A 22,059-nucleotide genomic window follows, 5' to 3' on the forward strand; every position below is an offset into this window, starting at 1 on the left:
GCTTTCATATCTGAGGTTTGGATTCACGACTTTGTCAAACAATGAGACTTTTTAATAACTCAAGCATGAAGACAGGATTCGTTTTCAATGGGGAGGCGGGGAAATGTAATTGTGCCACATTTTGTAATGATTATGACTGATTGATAAATTTCAGAGATGGAAGTGGCCTTTGGATTTATGCACCGCTGTCACATCTAAATAGTTACATATGCAATACACTGAGCTGCTCACAAGCAGAAAATATATCCAAATACTTCATCTAATCATTTTGTTTGCCTTTGCTTAGCTATCTTAAATGAAATTATCATTGTCATTTGCTTAGGAACTTGCAGCCAACAGTCAACTTCACAGAAAAATTCAAAACTTTTCTTTCCTTTCACATGTTTAAATGTTCAGAGTTGTAAACAAACATCTTGATTTGAGACGAGAGAATACAAGAACGAGTGCTTCTATACTACAGAAAAAAAAACACATTTCCCACAGCATATCACAGAATATTTACCATCATGGTAATTTGCACAGGATCGATATAATCTGGAGTCATTTTTTTACATTATTTTGTATAAGGCGCCAGAATTTTTACTGATGCAGGATCACACAGCCTGTAAAAATGACTGATGAGGCGGATTCTGACTGGACTAAATTCTCTGAGAAACTACAGTGATATCTACATTTCCCCAGCTCCCCAGAGGTGGGTAGTAACTACTTACATTTACTGAAGTACATGTACGTAAGTAAAATACTGATAATTTTGTACTCTGAGTATTTTCAGTTGATCATACATCTACTTATGTATAATAATAAGTGAAGAAATCTACTTTTACTCAGTTACCTTTTTTTTATGTAAAATTTCTTCAGGTTCTGTTGGTGACAACATCTCCGCACTGTTTTGTGACTGGTCACACTTCTGAACTGGAGATTCAGCATTTTACTTCAGACCGAAAAGATCCAAAAAGCGTAACAAAGTTCAGTTTCTGTCCTCATAAATGCTGGATTTAAGAAGTTGTTCCACTGCAGTTCTAAAAGTTATTCAGTACTTTTTCAGTAGTTTTTTGGTAGTTTGACCTGGTACTTGTGTACTTCTCCTCAAGTTGTTTATTATTTTACACAAGTATCAATACTTTTACTTGAGTACAGGTTTAGGCTACTCTACCCACCACTTTCTGCTCCCAAAGTAAAAATAATCCCAGCCACATAGGGCTTTAGAGTGCTTTCACAATTTGTTTGATCTACTGGATGGGCTGTTTGTGACCCAGATCCGCACCGTAGAAACGCATACAAAGTATAACCAAAATAAATCCTGTTACTACCCCAAGAAGCAGGCGCTTAGAGGCCCACGCAGGAATCACTTCACCATGAAGGCAGTTCCTGGGTTTCAACTAATCAATACTGTTCCTATTTAATATGTACGTTGTCCAAACCAGTAGTTTCAGAGCTAATGATTGGGTCTTTAAGGTGCATGGAATTGCTACAACACTTTAGGGATATTAGGAATATTTATCTCACCAACTGTGAAGCTAAACAATTTATTTGATGTACTGAGACACCATATTCAGATCCTTCAGGCATTAGGAAACTGATTTTTTCAGTGTGAAGAAAGCTTTAGAAATCATATCACTATACTTTAAAATCAAGAACATCAAAGCAATCTTCAAAAGCATTCAATGGTGCACCCTTATGCTAGGGTTTGGAGCAGAACTGCTACATCTGCAAGTATCATGTTGCATGAACAGAGACTGCACAGTCAGAAGTGGGACAGTGTAATTAGTGGCAGGGTCCTTGGTAATGTGCACTGGCATGCACACATCTTAGCGAAGCGTCTTAAATACAAAGCATACTTTACACATAGTTAATTAGCTTATGCTTTTGACCAAAATGGCTCACAACACATGGCTGCGGCGAGACGGAATGACAACGTTGACTTTGACTTTGACCGAATTACTGACATTAACCAACTGCAGGGACAGACCCCCTGGAGGAATGTGAGATGTCTCGGATAGTCGAGCAAACAAATGCTAACATGCCTAAGCGTTGGTGAAAGTTGATGATGCCAGATGCCATGAAGTCATAGCAATCGGGTGGTTGTAGTTCTCGGACTCCTCAAATGTCGCCACCATTTCGAGTATCGCACATTCATGCACCTCAGAGCATTTGGTAGGAAGTAAAACAAATCAAGTACTCCAAGGTCCAAGAATCAATGTCAAAACATCTTCAATATCTCCAAAATATTCACACCAGACACTCGTCAAGAATGTCTGCATCTACGTCGAGACATGGGTGCTCAAAAGGGGGAGATGTCAGTCTCTGCACACTCAATTCATTCTTGTGGGATTCATCTCCGCACCCAAAAGGTATTGTGGTTTGTTACAGGCTTCAGCAGGCAGGATGCGAGAATGAGAACTTGTCCAAACACATGTTTCAGGGCACTCAAGCCTGTGTTCCTTTCATACATTCACTGCACACAGTAGCCAACTTGCTCGTGCCTATTTCAGAGCAGCGTTCTGTCAGGAACATGAGTCAGCACTGGTAAGGCACCCGGCATGTTTTATTACAGATGATCAAAGCTCACCAATCATCTCGCCACCATCTATTCACTGCAGCCAAGCCATGTTTTTTCCAAACTTGGAAAAAAGTGAGGAGAGGCCTACACCATTGTGTGAAGCAGTCTCACGGGGCCAGACGTGATCTTGTAACGAAAATGTACATCTGGGGACAACTTGTTAAACTTCTGGAGCTGGGTTGCACCGCAAACCAGGGTCCGCCCTCTCTAAAACCGACCCCCAAATTCCTCTAGTCTGTGCTCTTTTAACGTCTGGAGTTCAACTGGCAACACAAGCTAGGGAAATGCAATTTTTCCTTTCTGCATGTAACGTCTTCTCCACACAAGTGGCATGAATCTATACGCTTAGTTGGAGTTTTTCGGGGGGACCTTTGAGCCATGCTAACTTACATTACAGTAATGGGCTAAAAACAGGCTTACTGCTCAACAGCACCGACAAAATCACACTGAGCTGTGTGTTCACAAGATATTAAATTGGTTTAGAGCTTCCATACTTGTTTCCACTCTAATAAATCTGTTCCCACCCACATTTAGGCCAAAATTTCTCATCATTGTCCCCACACATTCTTGTTATGATGGTGTTCTCCAACTCTGGTTCTGGAGTTCACCTTCCTGCAGAATAGGATTTCAACACAATCTGCAACACCTGCTTCAGCTAATCTTCTTCTGAAGTCCATGATTGTCTGAAACAGATGCATTAGCGTTACGGAAGGAGGAGGCAGCACTTTAGATTCAGGCTAAAAATAACCTCTATTGGAAAGTAGATCCCAGGACGAGGGTTGGTTACTAATCACATCTAGATCACATCTCACACTATAAGACTATGTGTAAAAGATGCTTCAATGGAAGCAAAAAATGTTATCTGCTTATTGTAAAATCAGCCCCATTCCCCAAAAAACGAAAAACAACACACAAACAACAAAACCCTTCAAGCCGTAAGAAAAGAACATGACAAAGACCAGCTGGCTCATCTGTAAAACAAAGCACATGTAAGTATTGATTCATAAACTCTGAATGTGACGCAAATATGTTCATAGATCAACACAAGTTTACGTGATTAAGTTTTTACAAATCACTCATATATGACTAGTGGGACCTTTAAAACATATTTAAAATTAAGTTTCAGAAGGTTTCATAAATGAGACCCCAAGTCTGATCCTTTTCTTTTTTCTATGCTTTTTAACCGACATTCTCTCAGCCTCCCAGCCTGAAAGAAAGCAGACATTGAACCATAGTTGTTTTCCTATCTTGCTTAATGTGTCCTTCCAGTTCTACATAGATTCAACTCCTACTTTACTCAATACTGTTAGCTGTTGCCTCCAACCACACCCACAGTTTGGAGCCAGATGTGTGGTCTAATTTTGCTGTTGCTGTATTGTGAAATGCACTGAGAATATCTCTCACACAATGCGTGTCATTGGAATGATTACCACACCCATTGTCATTATTTGCTGGGAGAGATGGAAGGATAGAGGGGGAGAGCAAGGGAGTGGTGAAAGACCATACGACTGAGTGTCAGGGCGGGTCCTCTAGCGACGCCAAGGAGTCCGCCCTGTCACATCACGTTAGGTCGGTCCAAATGGGCCGGGTCGGAGGATTACTGGGAAAACATTGGAGCCCTAGGCCTCCAGGACACGTTGCCGGGTTTGGCAGGCGTGTGCGAATGGTGTTACCGTGAAGGAATGTCCACTTGGCAGTGAGATGCTCTCTGGCCCAGTCAAGAACACCAGGACTGGGAGGGAAATTAAACACATTCTCTTACTGTTCGGTCAAAAATACATTCATAAGCAGCAAAATCTACCGTGCCATTCTGCAGCAAGGCTAGAGTTCAGCAAGGACATCTGGTGAAAGACAAATTTAACTCTGATACTGAAGACTGGGTGAACTGACTATCTGTCTGGTTGTGATGGCTGCTGGTCAGTCAGGAGAAAGTTCATCTATATGCCCACCCATAGAGTCTCTGAAATACATCAGTGCAGTGAATACCATGCGTTTCAGCTACAGACAGAGGAGATACTTTGCTAGCTTGCCAAATTTGTCAGCTCTAACATGGATAATAAAGGGGACTGATTCCACAGCAGTGGCTATATGGACTGAAGAACAAACTCAATGTGACGCTGTCTGTAAAATGACCTGGAGGATATTTCACAAAGCAGGATCTCTCCATAAACTACACAACTTAGGCCCAAAGTGTGGACTGACTAATAAGAAAGTCCCGTACCTCTCCTTCAACAGGGGATGCAAGCAACTAAGAAATCTGGCTTTGCAAAACACCTCTCCAGATGGAGGTTTCAAAAACAGCCATAACAAATCAAATTAAGAAAGTAAACCATGGAAAGTATTAGTCTGAACACTTTCAACACAGATCAGGCATAACACTATGACCACCCCCTTGTTTCTATGCTCATTTTCCATTTTCCATTCTTCAGTGGTCAGGACCCCCATGGACCCTCACAGAGCAGGTACTATTTAGGTGGTGGATCATTCTCAGCACTGCAGTAACACTGACATGGTGGTGTGTTAGTGTGTGTTGTGCTGGTCTGAGTAGATCAGACAGCAGTGCTGCTGGAGTTTTTAAACACTGTGTCCACTCACTGTCCACTCTATTAGACACACCTACCTTGTCAGTCCACCTTGTAGATGTAAAGTCAGAGACGATAGCTCATCTGCTGCTGCACAGTTTGTGCTGGTCATCCTCTAGTCCTTCATCAGTGGTCACAGGACGCTGCCCACAGGACACTGCTGGCTGGATATTTTTGGTTGGTGGACTATTCTCAGTCCAGCAGTGACACTGAGGTGTTTAAAAACTCCAGCAGCACTGCTGTGTCTGATCCACTTGTACCAGCACAACACACACTAACACACCACCACCACGTCAGTGTTACTGCAGTGCTGAGAATGATCCACCACCCAAATAGTACCTGCTCTGTGAGGGTCCATGGGGGTCCTGACCACTGAAGAACAGGGTAAAAGGGGGCTAACAAAGTACGCAGAGAAACAGATGGACTACAGTCTGTAATTGTAGAACTACAAAGTGCACCTATATAGTAAGTGGAGCTGATAAAATGGACAATGAGTGCAGAAAAAAGGAGGTGGTCATTATGTTACGCCTGATCGGTGCAAGTTACTGGAGTTTAAGGGGCTCTTCACATGAAGCTGCACACGGGCCCAAAAAAATGAAAACCGCTGGTTTAATTAAGCCTTCAGAGGACATGCCGCATGCACATCCCCACTGGCAACTACACTTCGTAGAACAGGAGCTTTTGTGCTACCATGTTCCTATCACTGCATAAAAGATGCACATGGCTTCATTTCTTGTCGGATGCAGTTTTTTTTTTTTTCCCATCAGAGTGTGTGAGCTCATTTAGAGTTTCCTGTTGAAACTGATGACAACCTGAACAAAAATCGTTGAATTCTCAGCCCTCTTAGATCACATTACTAACAGAGCAAGATTCATAAAATGGAAAAGTAGCCATGTCTTTACATCTGCTTTACAGAGTTATGGACATCCTCAGGAGTTGTATCACTATGAGCAGTCAGCAGGGTTTTTCTAGTCAACGATGACTAACTGGAAACAAAGCCAGGTGCAGCCCAAAGGGACTTGTGTATCTTAGCTAAAATGGAAACAAAGTTCAGCTTCTCAGGTTAAAGGTCAAACGAGTGAAAACAAAACGCTTCAGCGCTGATCCTTCCTGCTCCTTCTTTGCTTATCACACCTCATAATCAAAGAGATTCATACTGAGCTTCCTGACAGTCCAAAACCAAGTGTTTTGCATTTCAAATTCACCTTACCCAGGACATTTGCCTTGGACGTAAAGCTCAGTGTGGCTGTCGTAAACGGACGTCTGGATGGTCCAGGTGTGTGAGGAGAGGACGTATGAGTGTGTATACAGTGTTATCTGGGGTTTTAAAAGGCATGCTGGGTCTTGCCGGCTCAGGGCATGTGAACTCTCACGCGCCACAAATGGAGGCTGACTCCTAGTGAAAAGGTGAAACACGAGCACTCTGCGTGTTCAAGTGCGTCTCAAAGAACCGCAAAGCTCAAATAATCAGCCATCTGGGGTGACCGCAGGGTATAGAGCCAATCTAGTTGGTGTGTTGCTTATGTCTGACATAAATGTAGCATTACTTCACAAGGTGAGTTAGGTTATCTGCCTACAGTGTTAGTGCATCAGTCACTTGGAGTGCTTTCATCTTGAGAGAAGAATGTGTCAGACCTCAAACAGTGATTAGACCAGGCTGCGCAAAGTGTGGCCTGCTGGCTGACGTTGATCATTTGCGAGGGCATTTAATTTGGCTTACTAAAAGTTACCTAAACCCCATAATCTCACCCGACGAGAGGAAATAAAAAGTAAATATATGTAACTAAAATTTACATTTTTTATATTTGAAGTACTCCAGTAAAAGGTACTTTGTCATACGTTGACGTCTACCTACGTTTTTTATCTATATCCATAGTATTCCAGTGACATCATACAATTGCACTGCCACCATTTTGGTAGACAACTTCAGGTTCATTTGGCAGTGCAGTGGCGGATTGTTATGAGATGAGATAACATGGCCAGAACCAATTCAGTGAAGGCAAGAAAACACATTTTTTTGGAAATACTCACTTTAAATCAAATTTTTAAGTATATTAACCAGTACATCTGAGCGTATCACCTTGATTTTGTTTGATTTGTTGCTGTTGGGGTAACAAATGAAAGATGAACTTGAAGGATTTTCTGTTTAAGGATGCATTTACTGAAGTAAACTAATGCATTTACTGAGGTAAGATGATGTTGGCTCTTATTCGGCAGCTTTTTTTTTACAAAATTCATTCTTCGTATAAAGTGCCACTGCATTTAAGGTAGAACTGAAAGTTAAAATTAGAAGCTGGCAAATAAGATGCCAAATCCAGCTTAATTGAGATTATTATGTAAGAGCTTTGGCAGTTTTAGTAGCCATTTTTATTAGCTTTCGTAAAATTTAGTTTGAGTTTTCTGAACTTCATCTAAGTCCACCTATCAAGCTAATCTTCTCCTCTTAGAGTTTTCTGGAAAAAGCATCTAAAGGGTACACATCTTCTTGGGGCCATTTTGTTCTACTCTGCTTGGTCTTCAACCACCTGCAAGACTGCAGCTGCAGCAACTGATAAACTACAACAGAGCATAGTCAGAGTTACAGGAGGTGTGGTGTTCTTAATGACGTTATTTAATACTACAAACACTAATGTGTCTTTCTGGCCTTTTTCTCTTTAATGAAAAATTACAGACGTGCTGAGATAAACTGGCATTACCTCACCTCCCCATGCAAAACTAATCCTGTCCCAATAGTGCTCGAGTCACCGTGGATAAGAGCGTGGGCTACATGCTGTTAGTATAAACGTAAATGAGGATCAGAAATGCCATCCTTTTACTTATTAGCCTATATTTAGTTGCTCTTCTTAAGTGAAGTGCTTGAATTAAAATAGTTATTTAAAAAGGCTCATATCCCACAATTTTCTTGGATTTTACTTCTCCCCCATCAAGTCCACTCATGATATATTTTACTGTGGTTTTATATACCAAAAACATTCAGTTCATTTTTACATGACTGTTTTCTAACCTCTCTTTATCCCTCGTCTTTAAGATTGATCTATGTTAATGAGCTCTGTTCTGATTGGCTGCCCTGTATTGTGTCTCATTCAAAAAGGAGTCAGAGGCTGAAACACTCCTTACAACTTCAACATGAATGGGCAGAGCTAAATTACTATGGGCGGAATCAGATGATGTATAAATGTACTGGTTTATGATTTCACAGAAAAATGAATTCAAAACCGGCTTTTCTGGAGATTAGTTTTCATACATGGACTACATGAACTGGGGACTGAATTGTATGTCTTGACATTTTGCCAATGTTTATAAACCATTTCCAACTGAAAATTCAGTTTGATTATTAGTTTTACAGAACAAAATCAGACCAATCAAGGTTATCAGTACTGGAAAAGTAAAAACAGTATAACACCATCTCTAATTACAAGAGCAACAGTAGGAGAGTAGGGGTAACTGAGCACAGTTCAACTCTTACTCAACAGAAAAGAAAAGGAAAAAAGGCAGAAAAAAAAACATGAGGAAAATGAACGCATTGTATGGGGCTTTATTCTACTAAGTCAGCGGTTCTTTCCTTTGTATTTCCTGAGCCGAGGATGCTCGGGAAGGAAGCCATGTTGCTTCATGAGGCAGTAAATCCGAGAGACCACATGAATGCTCGTTTCTCTTTTCCCCCCTTCAGCTTCACTTTTTTCCGTCACTCAATCACGGCTTATAAACCTGACACTGACCGGTCACCGTGCCACAAAGCAGCTCCTGGCGCTCTCTGCCTGTGCAAGGTTGGGTCTTTGTCTATCCAGCACTCTTGCTGTGTGGACTTCCCCTCCATTTCAGTCTTTCCTCCTAGCAAACAACACACGCGGCAGGCTAGCTTAGATTAGCCACTTCCCCTGGGTTGAACATCCTATTGTTCTCTGATATGGCAGAGCGAGTGTGCTCCATTACAGAGCCAAGACTCCACACACGTACATGGCTACAGGCCGTGATCGCTCTGACTGAATGAAATAAAGACATGAAAAATGAATATACAGTTTTATAGAGGAAGGCAATACTAACAGCAGGTGTACGAGTCCTGGCATGTGGTGTCTTTTTGAAAAAAAAAAAGGTAAAGGAGGGAAGAGATAAAATAAATAAATAATAATAGATAATACATTAAAACATCATCTGTCTAAAGCAGAACTCAAAAGGAGCCCCTGCAAGCCCTGTCAAAGAGCCCAATGAGAGCAGTGTCTGAGAATAAAAGACAAAAGCCTTCTGCTCCGGTTGTGGCTGCCTGACAGTAGTGCAGAAATAGACCTGCAACCACAGACACATCACACACCAAAGGCTCCGAGCAGCAGCTACACTACCAAACACAAAGACAGTACTGCACATTACAGCTTTCGCTTACAGATTCACTTGCATCTACCTCTGAATGTGACAGTCACAACAAAAAAAAACAAGACAAATGCTCTTTTAAACCTGCTGCCAGAGGAGTTTCGCATGCGCACGTCCCCATTAACAACAGTAAAGTCAGTTTATAAGTTTCAGCATGTAGAACCAGACCATTCTGTGAAATACTGTGCTTCCCATCACTGTGTAAAATAGGCATAAAATGTTTCCTTTTTTCATGGATGCACTTTGTTTTTACCGAGCGCATGCATTCAGGACAGAATCTGGATTGGCAAGAGTTTATTATCGCTTGCATGCTTATTAGAGGTGGGCTACATGACGATATTTGATCATTATTGTGATCAAAAAAATTATATGTAAAAAATATTATTTTATACATGTATCGTGTAAATGTCAGTATCATATGACATTTTGCCATATCGCCCACCCCAGTGCTCGTTAATGATAAAACACTATTGATGTGTGATCTATTCCTATTTCTATTCTTGTTGAAAATGGAAGCTTGTGAAACTATTTAAGTAAAGTTCCCCAGACTTGTGGCAAATAAATGCAACAGCATTCAAAAATCGCATTATTAACAGAGAAGTGTTGATAAAATGCTGAAATACTGAAAGACTGAAATAGCCACTTTTTTGCATAATCTATTAATGGTCAAGTTAAAACAGGGGTGCAAAACTCCAGTCCTGGAGGGCCAGTGACCAGCACCGTTTGGTTGTTTCCCTACTCAAACACACCCACTAAACCTGGCAATTAACAGATAAGTTGAATCAGGTGTGTCTGCGGAGGTAAATCACCAAATTGTGCTGGATTCCGGCCCTCCAGGACAGGAGTTGTGCACCCCTGATGTAAAGATTTTATAAAACAGCTATTTGCTAATACCAGTCAACGTGTCAGCTTTAGTGTCTTTCAAGCATCTTCACTGATTTGAAGAGCAGTTTCAGCCAAAATAAAGATCTGAGTTTTCTTTTCCGAACTGCTGTTAAAGATACATATTGACCCAAAAGGTGGTTCAAATACTTGGAAGGGTTTGAACACTGATCACTGAGCACTTTTATGCAAAGAAAAGTCACAAGATCTAAACAGCTTTCCATTTCATATTCACACCGTCATATCAAAACCTAGTTTTATTTTCAGCTTAAGTTTAATTTTTAATGCCATTTGAAAATGCCAGCTACTCTTGGCATTGTGTGACCATTTCATGTTAACGTTTGGTAACATTTAAGTTAAGAATGCTTTTTTCCTTTTGCTATAAATGTTACCATTTCATAGTTTTGGCACGAGAGCAATGAAAACATAAACCGATCAGGTGTCCCCAAACTTTCGACGCGACGCACAGCGTATACTGTGACTTTTGTTTCTCTGTAATGTGAAGAGCTTCTCAAAGGGAGTGAGCAGTTTATCTACAGCACATGTTCAACAGCTCCCTGCATGCAAGGGTCTCTGGTTATCAAAGGCAGGAATGTGACGACTGAGAGTACGAGATGATGACCAGTCATCACTCCGGTCCACGGTCCAGGTACTTTGACCTTGTTCAGCTGCTATAAATACCCTCTGTGGCACAGTGTTGTGCTGGTACTGTGTGAAAAAGAACGATTCTGCTCGGAGTCCTGCCTGGGCTGACGTGGGCTTCTCTGGGGGCCACACAGGGTCCAACACACCGAGCCCTCCACATCCACAACACATTTATAGGGGTTGGAGTCACTTCACAAAGAGTCCACCATGTTTTCCTTTTACGCAATCGCTTGGCTCATAAAAGCCTCAGCTGAACAGCTTGATTCATCGAGAAGAAGAACAGCCCCAGAGAGAAAAGGAGAGGAAACTGTAAATATAATGGGTGGATAGATCTGAAAGAAAGGGAAAAAATCCCCCACTTAAGCTCGGGTGTTTGTGTCTTTTTTTGGGCGGGTGTAAGAGAGAGCGAGAGAGGGAGAAAATGCGGGAAGTGGAGAAAAACGGATGGACGGACAGACTGACTGACGCTCAGACGTTTGTGAATCAATAGTCCCCGTTTCCTCACTTCCTCCCTCGCTTGTTCAAAGGAACTGGAGAGAAATCTGTCTCAAATTAGACAACTTCCTCTCTGAGCAGAGGCCGAACGACAGGAAAAGAGAGCGAGGCAAGAGAGGGAGGGGCAGAGAGCGAGAGAGAGCGAGCGAGAGAGAGAGAGAGAGAGAGAGAGAGAGAGAGGGGCTCTTTAAGGCTCCTCTTAAATCTACATTACAATGCTTTCTTGGCTCTAATTCAGAACCAAAATCAGACTAATTTATTTCACCAGGTAATCATACATACAAGAAATCTGTCTTGGGGAGTGCGGATAGGTTCAGCGTGTAGCTTACATAAAAAACCAAGCAAGCACACAACATTATTAACAAATCATCGCTGTCGTAACTAAATGTAGTACATGTGCCATAACTTTTGTTTTCCCTTCCCTCCTGCGCCCAATATATTCCATTCAGCAAATAAACAGTGTTTGTGTATTAAAATGCAGAAGTGTGTTCTCTGTAGAGGATGTGTAACTTACACTTAGAAAATCAATAAAACATGCCATTTGACCATATTTCTGAAATGGCAACTGTACAGGAAAAGTAAAAAAAAATGCTTCTAACTTAAATGCAGTACCGGTCAGTTTCGATCATTTCTATTGATCCATTCATCTTGAAATGTTCGTACAATGTAAAAGGCAGCTAGTACGATCAGTGTAAAAAAAATACAAGCCAGAAAAATATAAAGTTATTAAGTTTACATTTGACAGTAAAATGCTGGTAGTTGTAACAAGACAACATCTGGTATTACAGCATATTGTTTGGCAGCATATTGTATCATACTGTTGAATTATGACTAGGATGTTTACTTGTGACTAGGACTAACATTTCTGGCTAGAGCATTAGTTTAGGACACTATTAAGCACAACTTGTACTTTTATAAAAATGGAAACACTAACACAGAGCTTCCCACATGGAGGGGCTGCCAAGTATAGCCTACAAGTACACTGATGGCCACCCAAGTATATTTCATCCCATTTTCACAATATCCGTTAAAGTCCTGTTTACGGCCACTTAATCAAATTCCAAAGAGAAATCATTTCATATTGTTGGAAAAGGGCATAACGCACAGCGTCACTGATGCAAAACATCACTCTTCTTCCTTGTGTCATCTCCACAGCCTAAACTTTCAGTTTGACAGACGTTTGTTTATCCGATTACCTTTGTAGTTACCGTCATGTTAATTTCCGCTAGCACTGTTCTGGGCTCCCTCACGTTATTCCATTGCCTTGTTCAATAAACAAAATGCTATGAGTTCTGATATACGTATATTCAAATAACCTGGATCCCTCCCCCGAACGGATGAATCTGATGATTGTGAGCATGCTGAAAAAGTGTTTAACGAAAACGTAGACAAAACTTGTCGAAGGACTTTTGTCTTCGGTGGATGTAAGTGAATTTACAACCATCGCCACATCTTAATCCATATAATTTGGAACCAAAACATCGAGCCAGACCTTCTTTTTGAGTCATTAAGACGTAAAGACGTGGTCTGGAAAACTTAGACCCAACTTTTAAATTACTACTTCAGGCTTTAAAGTGTGACTCGTAGCAGCACACACACCGTATTTTATCACTCTTTTCCTCTCTTGACCGAGAAATGCTACTTTTCAAAATCTTACATAGTGCAGCTTTATCGTTAACAGTGACTGAACTGAAGTGCATGGGACCCTTTGAAAAGTGTGTCAGTGGGGCCATGAAGATGCCTGTGAAAGCTCTCTGTAATCACATTCCTCTGATAACTCCCCCAGCGGAGAGATGAGCTGAGCCCTCATCAATCAGCGCCGACAGTAAAGATGACACAAAGCCTGCAGTGTTCAACAGGACAGGGGACATAGAGCTGCCATCGCCCAACTGAAGCCCACTTATATGAGGAAACCCCCCAGAGCAGCTAACCCAGCTTGTTCCCTTAAACTATCATAACTACATGACTTACATATTACTTTAGAGTTACTGAACCATTTACAGTGGTTTTTGGATAATACGTCTCGAAAAACGACCAGATCTGAACAGCTTTCCATTTCATGTCATATCAAAATTGTCATTTTTTCAGGATTTATTGTTCAATGCTATTTGAAAAGGCCAGCTGCCCTTCACTGCGTGAACATGACAAATGGACCACCAGAATATACAGCTTGAAGCCTCATTACTACATAACTTTCATATTACTTTCACAGTAGTTACTGAATAATTAAAGTCTTAAGATAACAAATGAGTAACAGAGTTTCAGGGGTTAACAGCTTTGAGGCAAAAACTACAGAAAAGTAAAACGCTCCTCTGGCACAGACTTACACCCTTTTCCCTCAAAAACGTCATTGTATGGCTAACTTCAGAAGCAGGGAAGCTACATTAGGGAACACTGTGACGAGAAAAAGGAAAGAAGGAAGGAAAATGAAGGACAGAGGTTTATGTACGTGAGGAAGATGAAGGTTGGGAGTTCTTCACACGCGGCTGATTGCAGTGTGCGAGTGAGAGCGGGGCAATTACAGGCTTCCACAGGAGCTTTAGCAGAGCCCTACCCACCCCAGCTTTAGCAGCCTCTCCGCTCGCACTACCAGGGAAAAAAAGAAAGCTGTGAAAGACTTTTTTTCTTCCCCCCACACAAGCATTTCTCTCATATTCTCTCATAACCCACTTCTAAACCAATCCCCATACTCCTCAAACGTCTCACAGCATTCACACAACGGCTAAAAACGGAATATTAAGAGTGAAAAATAAAGCAGAGAAGGGAAAAAAAAAGTCCTGACAAGTTCCCACCCAACTGAGAGGGGGAGGAAAAAAAAAGCCTTTCAAAACTTGCTAATCCCTCAACTAAGAACTTCAATAAACAACTACTTTGGTAAAAAGTTGCTTCCCAAGTTAAGATTTTTAGATAAGAAAAATTGGATGAAAGGAAAATGGGGGCAAAAACTCACGGAAGAAGTGCTTGAAGAGGTTAGCCATATCCATTTTGGGCTCTCCCGGCGAGTGTTCCCTCAGCAGCTGTGGAGCTATTCCATATGAAACGCCCACCAGCGAGCTGACTGCACAAGCCTGCACAACTGACCATGTGAGCACTCTCAGCCAATCACAGGACACCTCTGCTCAGTCCAGCTAAAAGCTGGCCCCACACAAATGCAGTCGTAGTTCCTTGGGCGATGAACTGGGGAATCTTAGCTTTGGGCTTCACCAACATAACAACTGTTTCATCACCATGAGTCATAGTTACAAGACCTCATGATTCAGTGTATGTGGAAGAACAAGCTAAAAAACTAAAAAAAAAATCACCAAGGAGAGTCACAAGAACAAACGACAACTTTTCTCCATTTCTCACAGTAAAACAACTTAGTTTGAATTGTATAATCTCATATACATTATACACACACACACACACACACAATATGTGTATATATATATATATATATATATATATATATATATATATATATATATATATATATATATATATATATATACATACATACATACACACACACACACACACGTGCGTGTGTACATGTATATTATAATCTTCTATAATAAATAATCAGAAATTCTATTTTTTCCTTTTTTTAAAAATCATTTTTAACTAAAAGCTCACACTACACTACACAGTATTGTCTGTTAGCCAAAGCCGCAACAAAAAACTGCAACACAGGTCTGCCAAAATACGTAATCAATCGGCTGATTTCTATTTGAAGCAAAAAATGTGCCGATTCCACTCATAGACCGCTACAACATAGCTGTCTGACACCAAATCTGGTACCAGTACAGGCTACACATTGTTGTCAGAACAAAACCTTTTATCTAAATTTTTAATTATTATATTTGTTCTCTCTCAGTCTCAATCCCAAATTTAACTAAAATCAACAATGGCTTCAACATCAAGGAGAGAGGTTCAGCAGAAGCAGGGCTTAGTACCACCGATCTTGGTTCTACAACATATTCGAACGTGAAGGAATCTTCCTATGATTCACATCAGTAGCACAAGGTTTGACCGCTCTACAGCAAAGATCCCCCGCAACATCTGCACACAGCTGGACTGACGGATGATGCTACAGCAACGGTACCGCAGACAATGATATTGTACTCCCTCAGACAGATGTGTGCAAGACCTTCTGTCATTGTGGGACTTTTTTCTGGTTCTAAAAAAGAGAACCAAAAACAATCACTCAAAAGCAAAGGACCAAAGCCTTTTCAGTTCTGCTGGAAATTCTGATATTAGGCAATCCATATATTCCACCCACCAGGTTATCTGAGGCGAATTAAATTCTCGAGAAGATATTAAAAGGTATTTTCTGTGCACAGATGGCAGTTACTGTTGAGCAATGAGTGAGAGAGAAAGTAAAAGAGTGAACGTGAGAGTGAGAGTGATCGAGCCAAAGCATGAGAGCAAGCGAGAGTACATGAAAGCGAAATAGAATGCACGGGCGAGAAAGAGAGAGTGCAAGAACAACAATGAAAGCGAGAGAACTAGAGGGAGCGAAAGAGAATGCAAGAGAGAGCTTTGGAAAGAGATAAAGGGTAAATAAAGTTGTATCATAGTGTAATTTTAGTTTGTAGGTGTGTAACAATACATCGTATTGTAACACTGTGATATCGCAATGCCAACCTGACAGTGTGCACTGTGGTGATGTGGGAAGGCATCGTGGAGGAAGGACTTTCTATGAACTATAAGATTCAAAAATTTCTATTTGATGCAACTATAGACAATAAAAAGTACTAGAGATGACCGAGCGTGCTTCATATGTTCATTTCCACTTGTACAGCATGAGAACCATTAAATAAAAAATATTTAAATAAAACAGAGTCACAAAAATCAGCTTTCAGTCATTTTGACAATAAAGAAATCAAAGAACTGGCCATCAAAATTCATGACTGGTGCATCTCCATTTTCTGAGCTATCAGAGAGTGACTTTTTCTTAAAGAACAATCTCAGGAGCTCCATCAACTGCGTCGCATTAACGGCTGTGTGTTAAGGCCAGCTGGTCACCTGTGCACACCTGCCACGGTGAAGAGCAGCCCACAGCTGACCCTACTGGACATGCATGCACGCACACACACACACACGCACACACACACACACACACACGCACACACACATGCCCATGGGCCATTAAGGACTTCCAACTAACACAAGGAGAGGCTCAAAACACAAACGTGTCGACCACATTTTCACACACAAACTCTTCTTTTTCTGTAAGTTGCACTTCAGTTTCTCTTCCTGTTTCTTCAACTCATCACAACTTACTGAAACACACACACTTCAGATCAGATCTGCGAAGTTAATCAAGGCCTGGGCCAGTAACAGTTCTCTTATTCAAATAACCGAACGGGAAATAACGGGTAAACTGTTAAACTGCGTTAGGGACATTTTCTCTCTTTGCTTTATCTTTTCGTCCGCTAATTTTGTGGCAGGAACACAGAAGCAAGTACAGCGATAGTGAGCGAGTTGAGGCTGAGTCTTTGTCAAATAAAAGAACATAAGAAAATAATAAAAAAAAGTTTGTTAAATATGTTTGTTGCATAAAGTCATCTTTAAGTTGGTCACAAAATTGTTAAGTCTAGTAAGAATGAACTGTAAGTCACACAAAGTCGACCGTCTAAGAGTTTGTGGCCGCTAATAGTTTAGCCTGATGCCTTCTGCTCTGAAGGCCGTTTACACCGAGACATGATTTCTCATGTTTATCCTGAGACTTGAAGTAGTTTCTGTCTGAAACATTGACGCTGTGCTGTGAGGATGTCCTAAACTGTACACTGTAATATAGGGGCAAGTATCTCTACCAGCAGCGCTGAGCTCGTTTAACCCAGGCTTCATCATTAACAACGGTGAATAAACAGTAATTCAGGACAGCAGCAGTGAAGATCACTTGCCCGGTCTTGACAAGTTTGACAGCGAATAACCGTATTTGATGTTGCCTTTGTTCACTTTCATATGTGAACAGCCCCTTACAATGAGGACAACAGTGTAGTCCTGTTGCGTTGAGCTAAATCTATTCAAATCATGTTGTTGGTACTCATCTGCAGCACAAAGCCTGATTCAAAATGACACTGATATAGGATATTCAATAATAATGACAACAGCTTTAAAATACATTTTTAAAATACATTAAAATGAATTTATTAAAACTATTCATATTTAAAAATGTTTCTAAAAGCAAAGAACAAAGAAGAAACCTGTGTATCTGTGAAACGGTAACTTCACAGGGGAAAAAATCTTAACTTCTAATGAAAGTTAATGTAATAAGATTTGATTTCAAGTCATTTTGGACCATTTTTTGGTCCATTCGTCAAACTTTAACACAACTCAAAGTCTAACAGGAGTTAGGATAAAAATCAAAATGAAGAAGCAAGGTTTTTGGGCGACAGCGACGATATGTAAAAGTTTAGTTGTGTTCATGTTTGGGAAAACTCTTGGTGGTAAAAGTTTTTCCTGCCAAAGTTTTACTGGCACAGACCTACGTTGAAATTAATATTCCTGCTTCTGTGATGACTTCACGGTAAAAGGCCTCAAATAACGCAGTCCATCAGTTATGTATACTAGGACTCTCATTCTTTGTTTTCTAGCTGTAAGCAGACACCTCGCAAAACAGCAAACAGCCTTAAAAACGAGTGCACTCAAACACCATTTCAAAACATACTGCAACAAGCATAGACACACCGCAAAATGCTCTGCCTATGAATTGCTATGTAGTTATTTCACAGTGAAATCGCATTTTTTGCCACATTTAAGAAGCCACAGTTATACACACTTAAAGGAAGCCTCAAACGCTGCCCTTCCCTCAATAAACAAAGAAAGCATTTCACTGGGGCTCATATGTGGGCTACATATATGTGGGCTACCCATACACAGTATATCAGCTACATTAGAGCAAGGAATCAAAAACTGAAACGCAGACAAGACTGTCCGAATGAAGCACTTCACAGCTTTAACCAGACACACTTCAAAACATCAGCAGTGTTTCCTGCAGGTAGATCAGGAAGATGATGCCTGAATTTTCAAATACATACCTCTCCTAGCATAAAATTAGGGCCGTCACTGTAGGATATCAATTACATCAGTAATCAAATTATCTACCTGTTTTATGCTGTTTAATTAAGTAATTTAGCTTTTTTTTTAAAGCCAAACAAAACAAACTGACTTGATTATACAGTAACTTATACAAACTCTAACATTTTTAAAGATTCCTTTAAAATCCTTCACAACTTTATAAAATTTCAAAGCTTAATTGTACAAAGAAATAAAGAAGCATAGAAAAAAAAAGATTTACTGTTATCATCCAATACCTTGTTTATCTAATCAGCCCTTCATTTAATTAAATGAGGTGCTGCTGACGGAATTTTACAAATCCATGTCATGGCTGACGTGCCGTGTAAGTCAGGAGCCAAACCGTGCTCTTCTAACCAACATATTCATAACTTTTATAAAAACAAGAGGAAATTCTGTTTTTCTCTAATGTAATACAGAATTTTACTGTCAAAACGGACTCACACTTACTGCCAAGGTAGTAGTTTTACACAATTTTCTTGGCTGCCAAAGACAAATATAGCTTTTTTGCAAATTTTTTCTGCATAATTTCTATTTATTTGATGAATTTTACATAATAAAAAGTGATTTTGGGCCATTTCTATTGGTCTATTCATCATTAAAATTACAGACAATGTAAAGGCCAACAGGCATTTTCAAATTGTCAAAAATTGAAAATTGGCAAAAATGGAGATACGAGGTTTTGTTTCAACAGCAGTATATATAGATATATTATGCTTACGTTTTATTATATTTTCTATGTTTTAAATCTGCTCTGTAAGTACACAAGACTTGATTTGACTTGACTAATAATTGTGACCACCCTATATTCATATATGAAATAAAAACACACACACACACACACACACACACTCACAATCTCTGCCACAAAGACCCTTTAACTGTGAGTCGTGTTGGCCAAATATCCAGCCCACATTACTAAATGAGGGGTAATGAGCATTAGGCGGACGCTTCCCTGTGAAACATTACTTTCCTGTTGACAGCACTGACATTAGCTCAAGCTCTAGAGAGAGCTTCCGCTCCACTGAGTTTCCTCCAGGCAGGGGAACGGGCTCAGGGGTCCGGCGGCTGCTAAGGTGAGCCGAGGATGGTCCGCTCAGAACAAGCTGCTGCATAATTTTATTCTTTCCATCGTCCTCTCTCTCTTTCTCTCTCAAGAAAAGAAAAGCAAAAATTTTTGTCCACACTCACTTTTATCAAAGCAATTCATGGTCATATATTAGATCTCAAGAAAATTTAGGTGGTATTTAAAAGCCAAAGAATAAAAAAAGAAAAGTAATAAAGTAGTAATAACTCTGGCATCCTACACCACTACAATGTAAAAGTCTGCATTTCATCACTAGCTTTTCAAATAAGAGATCATTAAACAAACAAATACAAGCCTAAAAAAATATAAACAAATAAATATCTAAAATTTTAATTTATTATTTTTTCTAAAAACTAAATAATTATTCAACAACTGATCTCCAGCAGCAAATATTTTAATTTTGTACACAAATAGAAAAAGCGTATTTATGGATGGGCAAAATGGCAGAAATATTATATCCTGATATTTAAAGACATTGCAGTTTTTGGGCAACTGAGAAAACTAAAATTAAAGAGCTGTTTATCTGGTCAGTAAGTGTTTATTTGCCCGTAACACTAATATTAGAATAAATACAAACAGCATTAATACAATAAAAAGTCACGTTCCATATGCCAATGTGTTCGCCTAACCGTTCCCAAACCTTTCCTCATGACAGCCCAGAGCTGATCTGCTCTTCAAACTAGAAATCAGAAATTCCTGCTGCTTTTCACTGCATTTATGTTTATCTGGATTCAATCTAATGATATATGGTGTTTTTACTTGCAAACAACAGACCTAGATGCCAAGATAAATGGTTTTAAACAATGTGCTTGTGCGCTTTTGCACGTTTGATAAGTTAGAACAGACAAAATAGGCCAGTACTGATTTAGCATTCTGATTCAAAAGTATAATGGCTTAAAGTTTCACAAACTTCGCTGCATTAAATCCAGTTAAACAAGATAAATCAGGCTCTCTTTGTAAAGAAACATCCAGTTTGTCGGTGCTATGGTGTCTCTGATATACTCTGAAAATCGTACTGTGATGCAGTTTATTAAGATAATGGTACTGTCACACTGTCCACGCCTAGGTGTAATATTTCAATATGTTGTTAAAACCAAAAAAATAAACATTCGAACAGTGTGGTGAAATTTAAAACGTCTCTCAGATGTGCCCCTCTGTCTCTTCCAAGGGGTCTTACTTGCTGCGTTCCTTGTGAAACCGCGGTAAACCATCAAAACTTGGCATGCGAAGGCATCTTATTTATGTACTGTGCACATTTGCTTTATTTTGCACAAGCATATTGCTGCGCAATCTTTTCTATAACTAAATTTAGTGTTTTTCTGATCTGTACTTGTAATGTTCTGTCCAACCAATCTGTGTAGTGCGTAATTAGATTGATTCCAGAGCGGAATTAAGACAAATATATCAAAAACTCAATCAAATATTTTCTTTAGAATCAAAAATTGTATTGAACCTGAGAACATGCTTCAAAAACCCCACCCCATAAAATAAACCCAGATAAAAAATATGCAATCTAGAAAAGTAACCAGATAATATACGCCTCTGGAAAAGTAACCCATGTCCACCTAACATTAGTAAAGTGTATATAAACCCACCAGATTTTTCTCTTACCTGAAAAGAAAATGAACACAAGCCCCCCAAGTACAAAAGCTAACCCCACAGGTCTTCTTGCAGAGAGGTCCGTCAGTATATGCAGCTATGTCTGACTTGGCAGCTCTTTTATCTGCATCAAGGCTTCTTCCTGTGTGTATGTTTGCGTGTGTATGTTTGTGCTTTAACACTTTCATAGGACTGTGGTCAAAATGCTTTCAGGAAATGAGAAGGAAAAAAAAAAAATTCTGACCTACATTCGAACAACACAGAGCAGCCAACACAAACAGTCTCAGTAACAGCAGTAAACCTGGCATGTATGAGCCATCATGTCTGGGCTAGTCAGGAGCACACTGCTGTGGCTGTGTAAATCAAGTACATGTCATTACAGGGTAAACAACGTCGCTGAGGTCTTTACCTAGAGTGTCTTTGAGGTTCTTGACGATGGAGGCCTTTCTGGCGCTGTTTTTCCTCTCTACGTAGTTTGACGGCACAAAGCCTGTCTTGTTGGTAGCGTTGCGGACCCTCCACCAGGACTTGGAGTCGTCCAGGAGCCAGAGACGCTCATTCTTCTTAATGTCCAGCTCCTGGTCCTGCTGGGCCATATAATCAAACTTGGCAATGACAATCACCTCTTCCGTCATCTTGGACTGTCTTCAACACTAAGGTGGAAGAAACAGAATCAAAAATTAGCCTCAAAAAGTCAACAGGAGTGGAAACAACACAACAGGACATAAACCGTCAAAGACTGAAAGCCTAATAAAGATGTATAACACTGATGTATACAAGAG

General features: G+C 40.1%; 1 protein-coding gene across 3 annotated transcripts in view; it reads right to left on the reverse strand.

The window, feature by feature from the left end:
- The window catches only part of nck1b (NCK adaptor protein 1b), a 73,761-nt gene that overhangs the window by 6,549 nt on the left and 45,153 nt on the right, over nt 1-22,059 (reverse strand). For 2 of the 3 annotated variants that reach the window (XM_036582273.1, XM_036582282.1), the window contains exon 3: nt 21,687-21,930. In XM_036582273.1, the coding sequence (XP_036438166.1) occupies nt 21,687-21,912 (226 nt within the window). In that variant the 5' untranslated portion in view covers nt 21,913-21,930. Of the gene's footprint in view, nt 1-14,479; nt 14,711-21,686; nt 21,931-22,059 lie in introns of those variants that run through there. The other variant, XM_036582290.1, reaches the window with a different exon arrangement.

Source organism: Colossoma macropomum, unplaced genomic scaffold (assembly GCF_904425465.1).
Source record: "Colossoma macropomum unplaced genomic scaffold, Colossoma_macropomum, whole genome shotgun sequence".
NCBI lineage: Eukaryota > Metazoa > Chordata > Actinopteri > Characiformes > Serrasalmidae > Colossoma > Colossoma macropomum.